Below are 12,568 nucleotides of genomic sequence, written 5' to 3'. Positions count from 1 at the left end.
TTTTTTTATGTTTTTTCTTACGATTCTGTTTGACCATTGATTCATTTGGCTGCACATATTTTTAAAAAGGAGAGAGGGAACATGTAACATCAACAATTCTATCTAGTACAGGTCAGTACTGACCCTAGCTTGTGGGCTGTCTAAGATTTCTCCTCTAGTGCTGCTACAAACACCACTTGGATTGATTTTCTCTGGCATGACAGCTCCAGTCAGGCTGGCACCATGGCAGTCTACCAACACATCTCATTACTATGTTAGTCAAATGACAGCAGCTGGTGTCATATTCTAAAGGTGTTTTCAACAATGAAAACACAGCCTCTTAATCTGCAAGGCAACGCTAGATCATGACGACAATATCATTTTTCTGTTAAGAGCATTATTTGGGGGGCTAGGGAGAAGAAGGAAGGCAAAGACCACTTTATAGTTTGAAATGCCCTGCTTTTAAGAGAACTATCAACCTCCTCATATTCTGAATTCACCCTTCATTATCTCACCTACACTGTATGGAAGTACTTCTTGCCAGCTAACAGTTTAGCAGCCATTTTCAAGGCCTGGATTTATATATATATATATATATATATATATATATATATATATATATATATATATTATTAATAACAGGACTGGGACTTTGTACATCATTCTTTTCTTGGAATGCACTTAGCAAACTCTTTCACAAAGGCCTATCTATCACCTGTGTCATATAAAATATTGCAGTATACAGATTGGTTTCTTCCCCTGCATTATTCTTGAACCTTGTGGCCCTCCACTGTTAGCTCTGTTGTGCTCCCAGATTTCACAGCTGATGATTCCTCTAAATTCCCAGAAGTCTCAGAGTCAACTCTGGAACGTTTGAACCTTCGATCAGGGTACTGGCTATTGTCGAAAGGCATGCGATGGACGCAAAGAACATGCGTCTTCAGATTTCCTTTTTGAGAGGCACTGTAAGGGCAGTATCTACACTGGAATGGTCGGTGACCTGTGTAACACATAAAAATCTCAGTTACTTTATTGCAGACACAGATAACGAAAGACATTTAACAGTAAACCCACTTCCCAACTCCTCAAACCAAATGCCTACTTTGAAAATGTATTTCTACCGATTCTCTTTTATATAGTCTGAGAAGAGGACCACACCAGGTGTAGAGTATGGAGGCCACATATTTGCAGATGCTATAGTGCATATTTGAAAATACAATATAACGAGTGAATACTGAGTATTACTTTTCCATTTCTAATAAATCATTATTTGAATGACTGAAAACAAGGGGGTAATGCTATAAGTCAATAATTCCCAAAACTGTCCTTGGGCAACCCCAGCCAGTTAAGTTTTCAGGATATCCACAATGAAAATCCAAGAAATCAAGTTGTATATACTGCCTCCTTGGTATGCAGATCTATCTCATAAATATTATTTCTTGATATCCTGAAAACCTGACTGACTGGGGTTCCCCCAGGACAGGTTTGGAAATCAATATAATAAAATGGTTATCAGAAGTTAGGGGCAACATGCTGGGAGTGAATTCTATAATGGCATCTGTGCACCAAGATTCTGCTATATAATACTACCATAAGTTGGTATCTAAGGGGTCTTTTTACTAAGGTGCACGGAAAATGGCCTGCACAGTTGTAGGCACGTGTATTGGACTTGCACAGGTCTATTTTTTCAGTGCACCTGCAAAAAAGCCTTTTTTTTTTTGGTGAAAATGGACGTGCAGCAAAATAAAAATTGGTGTTCGTCCATTTTGGGCCTGAGACCTTACCGCCACCTATTCACTTAGTGGTAAGGTCTCACAGGTTAACCGGATGGTAATCATCAGCATGCGTACAATGTCGATTACTGCCTCGTTAACGCCGTACACCAGAAAATAACATATATTTTCCGGCGCACGTAGTGGACGTACATAAAAAATGAAATTACTGCCCGGGCCATGTGGTAGCCAGGTGGTAGTTCTGAATTGGTGCACATTGGGCGCACGATAGGCACCAATGTGGCTTAGTAAAAGGTCCCCTAAGTGCCTACATTTAGGAGTGCCCACTTACGCCATGCCAATAGCTGGCATAAATACACACACCTGAATGTGGCACCTCAGTGGGTAATTTACACTAGTCTAAAAATTACACATGCAAATGCTGATCCCAAGCTCCTGCCTTGTGAATGCCTCCTTTGTATTTATATGCTACGCAAACTGTATGCATCATTTATAGAACAGCTTTGAGCATGCAAAGAGCACTTACATGCATATGTGTTCTCTAGGTACAGGGTAAGTACCTGCTTTGGTTGTACCACAGAAAGGTAGTATGTCAAATGCATGACCCATACCCACAAATGATGCTTGCACTTAAGTACTAAAGTTAAAGAATGAGAAGGAATAGTCAACAGCAGTGGTTCTCAAACCTGGTCCTGGAGGCACCCCAGCCAGTCAGGTTTTCAGGATATCAACAATGAATATTCATGAGAGAGATTTGCATATAGTGGAGGCAGTGCGTACAAATCTATCTCATGAATATTCATTGTGAATATCTTCAAAAACATGACTGGCTGGGGTGTCTCCAGGACCAGGATTGGGAACCACTGGTGTACAGTATAAATCTGATACTCGAATGTGTAATGTATATCAAAAACAGAATGTGTGATCCATGAAATATAAACTGTTTTTTTTTTTCAAAAGCTACCACTTTTATCACTGTAGATTTCAGAGCTAATAACATCTCATGAATACTGGATTCTAAATCATACAATTTAGTATAATCTATTTTTTTCAGATTAATAATCATGCAATTCTTTTTTTTTTCTCTTTAGCAGTTGTCTTGTTTTTTTATTTCTTGTCCTGATCAAAAAATCATATTCCTCAGTTTCTACCTGAGAAACCTGCAAGCTAACAAAGAGGTGTGATGTCATATCCTGAAGGTTATGATGCAATTATAAAGAAGATAAAAATAACTATAATCAATAGTATTCTACAAGCTATGTAACTCATAGGCATTCCCCTGACCCGCCCATGCCCCTCCCACAGCCATGTCCTCCTAGAAGATGCGTGAGCAGCTTCTAGAATAGCAAATGTCAGTTGCACGTGCAACTGCCAATTGGTACCAATTAACACCAATTCAAGCCAAACACTGGCCGTTAACTTCAATTAGCAGCCAATGATTAAATCACAGTGCATGCAACTGAAACTTGGCATAAATCCTGGTGCATAATTTAGGCACAGCTCCGTGGTATTCAGTAATACTGTACACATCTTCAGTGAATGCACCTGACCCGCTCATGCCCCTCCCATGACCATGTCCCCTTTTGAGTTGCGCGCTAAAATATTTGAGCGTGGATCTTTATAGAGTAGCACATAGCAAGATCTACACGCAAATCTAAATTGTTGCCAATTAATGCCAATAATCGATTATCACCCATTTATTGGTGTTGATTGGTTCATTAGCCAATTAGCTACTCGCGCATCTGAGAATAGTATGCAGTTTTGAACAAAGAAATTTGCACGTCATTTATAGACTCTGGGGGATAGTGTGCACTCTTTAAAAAAAAGTGTACTCTTTTTTCACATAGTACACTCTCTTTATTATCAGCGAATGACATTTCATTGCAAATGACAGCCTATCCCTAGTATATACAGATACCCTAATACACATAAATATGGCTCCACATACCCCCCACACACACAGTCCACACCTCAAAGAAAGAATCTGTAACCTCCTCAATTACTTTTCCACACATAACCCCACAGATACCCTCAGAGATACACCTATCTACACATCTCCACATACATGAACACTCCTTCACCTTTCTCATAGATAAGCATACATACACCCAATTGCTCACATCCATTCCACCTTCTGCTGCACACATAAAGTACTTACACACCTCTCCTTCACCCTTCCAAGACATATCAGAAAGGTCGCCAAGAGACTGAACTGGGCCCGGAGCAGGGCCACCACGGCTGTCCCCCCCCCCCCCCCCCCCCCAGATCGCTGCCAAAATAACTTGTTGGCTGGCGGGGATCCCGAGGCCCCGCCAGCAGAAGACGTCTTCTTCCAGCGCTGCTCTTCTGCCAATTGCCTACTCTTGTGGCTGCTTTTTCTCTCAGGGCATGCACCCTGAGATAGAAAGCCACTGCTAGGCTGGGCAGAAGGGCAGTGTTGGAATTCTTCCTCCGGATTCCCCCACCCAACCACCAAGGGAGGCCCGGCCGTGGCATCGGAGGTTTTTCTCTCCTGCTCCTGTCGGGAAGCGATCACTCGGGTCCCGGCAGGCGCAGGGGAGAGAGAGAGCCACTCCGGCGCCGGATCCCCCTTGAAGGCCCAGGCCCGGGGAATTTTGCCACCCCCCCCCCCCCTCCGCGGCCCTGCATTTTAGCATGCCCATCTCCACCAAGTTGACTAAATAGATTGTTCTAGGTTTGCTAACAAAGGAACAATAAACATGCTATTGAATCCTGCTTTAAACGTGCATTTTCTAAATTATTATTGTTTGGAAAACTACAGTGTGCCATTATCAATGTGGGCTACTGCTAAGATGGGTTAATTTACCACTTTCTTGTGCTATTTTTGCACAGGTCCTATTTTATACAATGAGACCTAATTACTTATAACTTGAGGTTACTAGCAAAATAATCCATCTTAAATGGTACCCGTCTTGATAACTCCACGCCCTAAGGAGGTCATTTTAGAAGCGAGGTCATTTTAGAAGGCCCGTGTGACTTTTATATGTATAAATACTATAAATATGCCTATAGTGATTTTTGTTAAGTCTCTATTTGCATGTTTAGAACTGAAACTTGGAATGGGGCATTTTACCTCGGATTCTGTATAGGTCGCCCAAAGTTGGGTGCACAATTAGTTAATTAGGCGATAACAATCAATTACTGGTGTTATCCAGCACATAATTGGCAGTTATTAGGCACTATGCATGGATCTTCCCTATGTCCTATTCTAGAACATGCATGCCTAAATTTCATAGCGCACAACTCCATAGGAGACATAGCCATAGGAAGGGCAAGGGAAGGTCAGGGCCTTCCCAGAAAACAGGGGGCCTTTTTACTAAGACACATAAGGCTCTACAAGCGCCCAACGCGTGTCAAAATGGAGTTATCACCCAGCTGCTGCGTGGCTCTTGCGGTAATTTCATTTTTGGCGCGTGTCCAATAAATATGCATGGCCGAAAAATCATTTTTATTTTTGGCCGCACATATCGGACACGTGCCAAGTGGCATTTGGCGCGCATAGGTCATTACCGCCCGGTTACCACTTCAGACTTTACTGCTAGGTCAATGGCTGGTGGTAAGGTCGCAGATCCAAAATGGACACGCGACAATTTTGATTTTGCCGCATGTCCATTTTCGGCAAAAATTTTAAAAAGGGCTTTCTTTGTACAGGCGCGTTGAAAAATGGATCGGCGCATTCCCAAAACCTGCACCTACAGTACCACAAGCCATTTTTCAGCGCACCTTAGTAAAAGGACCCCTAAGTGCGATATTAGACTACCTGTAATAAGTTGGTCATCAGCATTTACACCTTTGGCAGGCTTAAATGCTTGTGCTCAATTTTGGCATGAATTGTACACTAAGCTAGTATTCAGTAAAGGTCGTTCCACACAGAGCGCCCTTTATAGAATACTAGTAAAAAAGCCCCGTTTCTGATGCAAATGAAATGGGGGGCTAGCAAGGTTTTCTTCTGTGTGCATGTGGGAGTGTGTGTGTCCCTGCCCTCTGCCCTCTCTCCCTTCCCCTGTGCTGTCTGTCCCCTCTGCAAGTTTCCTGCTGTGCTGTGTTTGTGTTACAGAGATAGTGAGGGCTTCTGCACTCTCTCCCCTCCCCCCTCTGAGTCCTTCACTGTTACAGAGAGAGCGATTTGATTTTGTGCTTTGCTGTGTTTTCCTTCACTGTTTGTGTTACAGAGAGAGTGAGGGCGGGGCAGACACTCATGGGGAAACCGGATATCTCTCCCCCTTCACACTTCCGGCTGGAGGCTTCATTTAGAACGTTGGTGGTGCCTTTTATATATAGAGATTAGCTTAGCTTCCATCATTTTGTCACCTAGATTTGGCCGCCATTTACAGAATTTATTTATTTATTTGCTGCATTTGTATCCCACATTTCCCCACCTCTTTGCAGGCTCAATGTGGCTTACATTATGCCGTAATGGCGATCGCCATTTCCGGAACGAGAAGTACAGAATATTATTGCAATTAAAGTACAGAAAATAAAGTAAATTAGAAGTAAATAGATATACAATTCAATTCAGGTATTTGAGATCAAGGGTAATGTATAATGTTCAGTAATGACAATGTGATTAAAGTAACCAAATAAAAGAGTTCAATGTTGACTTGTTCTGGTAAAGTTTTCATGTCAGGTCATTATGAAGGATCCTTTTGATAAGTCTCTAGCCCTTGGTAAGTGTTGTTTTAGTGGGCTGGCAGTGTATGCATGCATTTCTGATTTCACAATGGCAATATACCCATACTTTAAAAAGAATCTAGACATCGGCATTTATACCTGCTCCAAGGTTGGCATGTCAGCTAATTGCTCATTTGGACTCAAAGTTTCCACCAGTGATTAAGGGGCTGATTAAGCTCAACTCTCTGGTGTTTTGAACCAGCTCACAATTCAAAAAATTTTTTTAACATTTGATTCCTTACGTGGCTCTTTTTGTATGTTCAATTTGACACTTACATGCGGAAGTTGTAAAATCAACACATGTAAGTACTGGCACTTCCACATTCAAAGCCTCAAGTGGTGCCGCTCCTTTTTGGATGCATTACTTGCTAAAATGGATGTTCCCTCTAGATGTCCCGCTAGTTTCCCTTTACATATTTTACAAAAGGCTCCTTTTTCAGACATTGTTTTGTAAAATACCAGGGGAAATGTGCACATCCCTGCCTTGTAAATGACAAGTCTTACCTAGATGCCCTCAGCAATACGAGCCTTTATTTTATCTTTATTTCAACTTGACATTTTGTCTTTCTCCAACAAATCAGAATGGCTCACAGTAAAAATAAATAATATAACATAACATTCTATTAACTTTTAGCTGGATTATGAAAATGGTTTGGCTGCCCATCCCTACAAATTACTACTTAAGCACATTACTTATGCTAGTAAATAAAGCCCTAAGGGGTCCTTTTACTAAGCTGCGGTAAAAGGAGGCCTGTGTTTTTGACACGCGCTGATGCCCCCTTTTACCACAGTGGGTAAAAGGCTGTCTTTTGTTCTTTTCAAGAAATGGCTGTGCGGTAAGTGAACAAAATGAGGTGGCGGTAAGGGCTTCCGCTGTAACCCGGCAATAGAGCTGCCTGATTACAACAGGGTAAGTACCGATGCTACAAAAATAGAAAACATTTTTGTAGTGACAGAAAAAGTGTGCGCTGGGGGTGGGAACAATTGTTGGGCTCCTGTGGTATCCCGGCAGTAGTTCTGGATTGGCCAACCCTTTAGTAAAACAGCCCCTAAGTTTGCACCTAAGGCTACAAAGGGTTAAGTGGTTTACCCAAAGTCATAAATCTGAACCTGGATTCTCTGTCTGCTGCTCTAATCATTAGGTTGTTTTTTTTTTTTGCCAGGCTTTTATAGACTCCCTTGAAGGATGCTAGTGCGAACAGCTCTAGGGGCTCTTTTACTAAGCCGCATAGGCGCCTTCACGCGTCTAGTTTGGACTACCGCCAGGCTACTGCATAGCCCAGGCGTTAAATTTCATTTTTTACACATGTCCACTAAGGCAAACAGTGGTAACCGGGCCGTAATCAGCATTGTACGCATGAAGACTATTACCGCCCGGTTAACGCGTGAGACCTTACCATTAGGTCAATGGGTGGCGGTGAGGTCTCAGACCCAAAATGGACGCGCTCCAATTTTTATTTTGCTGCATGCCCATTTTTGCCCCCCCCCCCCCCCAAAAAAGGCCTTTTTTGCAGGTGCGCTGAAAAATGGACCTGCACACGTCCAATATATGCGTCTACACCAGCGCAGGCCATTTTTTGGCACACCTTAGTAAAAGGACCCCATGGAGAACACAAGGGATAGTAATATATTTTTCTACATGCTAGAGGCCTGTAAAGATGCTCACACCAGAGGTAACTGCTGTGAGCATCTTTACAGGCCTCTAGCATGTAGAAAATATATTACTATCCCACTCAAAATCTAAATAAAAAGCAATTCCAAGTATTTTATTTTGAAGAGGGGAGTCAGATAAACCATGATTATAATGTTATAAATGTAAATAGAATGAAAAAAAGAGGGGGAGAAAGAAAAGAAATGAAGCAACTTGTATTAGAAAGCAATTCCTCCCATGGCATATTCATTGCCGTGAAAAAAGGTTTAAAGAAACACCTTTTGTTAAATAGAAAAGGATAGGAGAATAGATTTATTATGGGCTCCAAAAAGAGCACTGCCTCGGTTAATTAAGTAGAAGCAGTTTCATTTAACAAAAGGTGCACAGGGTATACTGACTATAGAATATGCAAATCTTCTAGAATATTTCCATGAAGACATTTACAGCTGCCAAATCACACTGGCTAGACATGAGGGGTGCGCATGGGAAAAATGTTTTGTTTATTTTACCACGTTTGCAGGGGGTGGGGTCATTTTGTTTTCTTTTAATTTTCATTTCAAGACACTTTAAAAATATATATATTGTGCACCATTGCTCAGTAGTGTGCACTGTCTATCAATACATGCACTATTCTTCAATAGTCAAATAAAGGGTGATTCTATAAGTGGGCGAGTCGATTTAGGCACTAAAGGGCAAGCAGTAGTAACGTTCCAGTCAATATTCAGGGGCCCTTTTACTAAGCCGCGTAGGCGCCTATGCATGCCCAATGTGCGTCAATTTTGAGTTAACACCCGGCTACCACGTGGCCCTTGCAGTAATTTCATTTTTGACATGCGTCCGCTAGGCGCACCGGAAAATATTTTTACATTCTACACATATAGACCATTACTGCCCTGGTAACCACGTGAGACCTTACCACTAGGCCAATGGCTGACGTTAAGGTCGCAGACCCAAAATGGACACGCAGCAATTTTCATTTTGCTGCACGTCCATTTTCAGCAAAAATTTTAAAAAATGCATTTTTTACAAGTGCGCTGAAAAGTGATTCTGCGTGCGCCCAAAACACGAGTCTACACTACCGCAGCCATTTTTCCGTGCGCCTTTATAAAAGGGCCCCTCAGCCAGTGGCATTCAGCAGTTTTTAAACACTCACTGTCACTGGCTAAATTAGGCCCCGATATTCAAAGTCAGGCCATGCCAGGCACCAGCATTGACTATTGATGCCTAATTAGACTTGTGTAGGTCAGTAAGGCTTAGGCAGGTCCTGGATGATATACAGCTGCAATACAAAAGAAACAGTGCTGGTGGCCAGGAAAGGAGGACAAATACACAGGTTCACAAAAGCGTTTGTTGAAGAATGACCCTACTCAGGTATGTTTCGGCAGCAAACCTAATCAGGGGTCTATAAGCATAAATGCAAAAAAAAAAATATATATATATAGATATAGATATAAACAAGCAATTAAAATCATACATACATTTTAAAAATACATATACGAAACAAAATAAAATAAAATGCAGTCAACCATAAGATATTATCAATACAATCTTCAACTGGCAGCACTGTCCACGTGCTGTTGCTGCCCTGCCCCTTTGTGCATTCTTGGTTTTCATACATATGTGAAAACTGTGCGGCAGGGGGAGGCCAGCATGATGGCTGCGTGTAGACAGTGCCATTGGTTGAAGCAAAAAGGAAAGGGATCTATTCTTGCCACTGGAGGACCCCTGCAGCTGGTGGAGCTTGGGGATCCCACCAGCCGATAACAAGTACGCTAGAATTTTGAGTGGGCCTGAACCCAAAGTGGGTGATCTCAGGCCCACCCATGGCTATGCCGCTGGCCTGCTTAAATTGTTTTGACTATGGACCTGATAGTAATTGACAACAGATATAGGCCTGCACCAAAATGCATGAGATAGACCCAGAGGATCCCTATACAGAAAAGGGATGGAATCAAAACAAAAATTAAATGACCATATGGCAGCTGATGTGTTGAGATAGGCAAGAGCAGTGTTTTTTTTGTGCTGGTACGCAACGGTACGGCGTACCAGCACCTTTTTTTGCCCGCCCCGCCCCCCCCCCCCCCGCGACACTCCGGGCGAGTCCTGCACTTAGTTTTTTTTTTTAAGACTCAGAACGCGTGAACGATGCAGCCGGCAGCGATTGAAAGAGGATGTCTGGGCTGGCGTCTGCGTCGGAGCTTCCCTCACCCTCTGCGAGTCCCGCGAAACAGGAAGTTGTAACAACGAAGGCGGGACTCGCAGAGGGTGAGGGAAGCTCCGACGCAGACGCCAGCCCAGACAGCCTCTTTCAATCGCTGCCGGCTGCATCGTTCTGAGTCTTAAAAAAAAAAAACTAAGTGCAGGACTCGCCCGGAGTGTCGCGGGGGGGGGGGGGGGGGAAGGATTGGGGAGAGAAAGAGGGATAACAACAGAGGGAAGGATTGGGGAGAGAGAGAAAGAGGGGAAACCAACAGAGGGAAGGATTGGGGAGAGAGAGAAAGGGAAACCAACAGAGGGAAGGATTGGGGAGAGAGAGAAAGAGGGAAACCGACAGAGGGAAGGATTGGGGAGAGAGGGAAAGAGGGAAACCAACAGAGGGAAGTATTGGGGAGAGAGGGAAAGAGGGAAACCAACAGAGGGAAGGATTGGGGAGAGAGGGAAACCAACAGAGGGAAGGATTGGGGAGAGAGAGAAAGAGGGAAACCAACAGAGGGAAGGATTGGGGAGAGAGGGAAAGAGGGAAACCACTAGAGGGAAGGATTGGGGAGAGAGGGAAAGAGGGAAACCAACAGAGGGAAGGATTGGGGAGAGAGAGAAAGAGGGAAACCAACAGAGGGAAGGATTGGGGAGAGAGAGAAAGGGAAACCAACAGAGGGAAGGATTGGGGAGAGAGAGAAAGAGGGAAACCGACAGAGGGAAGGATTGGGGAGAGAGGGAAAGAGGGAAACCAACAGAGGGAAGTATTGGGGAGAGAGGGAAAGAGGGAAACCAACAGAGGGAAGGATTGGGGAGAGAGGGAAACCAACAGAGGGAAGGATTGGGGAGAGAGAGAAAGAGGGAAACCAACAGAGGGAAGGATTGGGGAGAGAGAGGAAAACCAACAGAGGGAAGGTTTGGGGAGAGAGGGAAACCAACAGAGGGAAGGATTGGGGAGAGAGGGAAAGAGGGAAACCAACAGAGGGAAGGATTGGGGAGAGAGGGAAAGAGGGAAACCAACAGAGGGAAGGATTGGGGAGAGAGGGAAACCAACAGAGGGAAGGATTGGGGAGAGAGGGAAACCAACAGAGGGAAGGATTGGGGAGAGAGAGAAAGAGAGAAACCAACAGAGGGAAGGATTGGGGAGAGAGAGGGAAACCAACAGAGGGAAGGATTGGGGAGAGAGGGAAAGAGGGAAACCAAGAGAGGGAAGGATTGGGGAGAGGAAAGAGGGAAACCAACAGAGGGAAGGATTGGGGAAAGAGGGAAACCAACAGAGGGAAGGATTGGGGAGAGAGAGAAAGAGGGAAACCAATAGAGGGAAGGATTGGGGAGAGAGAGAAAGAGGGAAACCGACAGAGGGAAGGATTGGGGAGAGAGGGAAACCAACAGAGGGAAGTATTGGGGAGAGAGGGAAAGAGGGAAACCAACAGAGGGAAGGATTGGGGAGAGAGGGAAACCAACAGAGGGAAGGATTGGGGAGAGAGAGAAAGAGGGAAACCAACAGAGGGAAGGATTGGGGAAAGAAGGAAACCAACAGAGGGAAGGATTGGGGAGAGAGAGAAAGAGGGAAACCAACAGAGGGAAGGATTGGGGAGAGAGGGAAAGAGGGAAACCACTAGAGGGAAGGATTGGGGAGAGAGGGAAAGAGGGAAACCAACAGAGGGAAGGATTGGGGAGAGAGGGAAAGAGGGAAACCAACAGAGGGAAGGATTGGGGAGAGAGGGAAAGAGGGAAACCAACAGAGGGAAGGATTGGGGAGAGAGGGAAACCAACAGAGGGAAGGATTGGGGAGAGAGAGAAAGAGGGAAACCAACAGAGGGAAGGATTGGGGAAAGAGGGAAACCAACAGAGGGAAGGATTGGGGAAAGAGGGAAACCAACAGAGGGAAGGATTGGGGAGAGAGGGAAAGAGGGAAACCAACAGAGGGAAGGATTGGGGAGGGAGGGAAACCAACAGAGGGAAGGATTGGGGAGAGAGAGAAAGAGGGAAACCAACAGAGGGAAGGATTGGGAAGAGAGGGAAACCAACAAAGGGAAGGATTGGGGAGAGAGAGAAAGAGGGAAACCAACAGAGGGAAGGATTGGGGAGAGAGGGAAAGAGGGAAACCAAAAGAGGGAAGGATTGGGGAGAGAGAGGAAACCAACAGAGGGAAGGTTTGGGGAGAGAGGGAAACCAACAGAGGGAAGGATTGGGGAGAGAGGGAAAGAGGGAAACCAACAGAGGGAAGGATTGGGGAGAGAGGGAAAGAGGGAAACCAACAGAGGGAAGGATTGGGGAGAGAGGGAAACCAACAGAGGGAAGGATTGGGGAGAGA

At 44.4% G+C, this 12,568-nt stretch overlaps 1 protein-coding gene across 1 annotated transcript in view; it reads right to left on the bottom strand.

The window, feature by feature from the left end:
• Window positions 1-692: 692 nt before the first annotated feature.
• The window catches only part of ZNF536 (zinc finger protein 536), a 635,757-nt gene continuing 623,881 nt past the window's right edge, over window positions 693-12,568 (bottom strand). Inside the window, exon 5 of the mRNA XM_030204402.1 lies at window positions 693-979. Within this exon, the coding sequence (XP_030060262.1) occupies window positions 744-979 (236 nt within the window). The 3' untranslated portion in view covers window positions 693-743. The remainder of the gene's footprint in view (window positions 980-12,568) is intronic.

Source organism: Microcaecilia unicolor, chromosome 5 (genome assembly GCF_901765095.1).
Source record: "Microcaecilia unicolor chromosome 5, aMicUni1.1, whole genome shotgun sequence".
NCBI classification, from domain to species: Eukaryota; Metazoa; Chordata; class Amphibia; order Gymnophiona; family Siphonopidae; genus Microcaecilia; species Microcaecilia unicolor.
The sequence above is the reverse complement of the archived record's forward strand: the minus strand, read 5'-3'. Positions and strand labels throughout refer to the sequence as shown.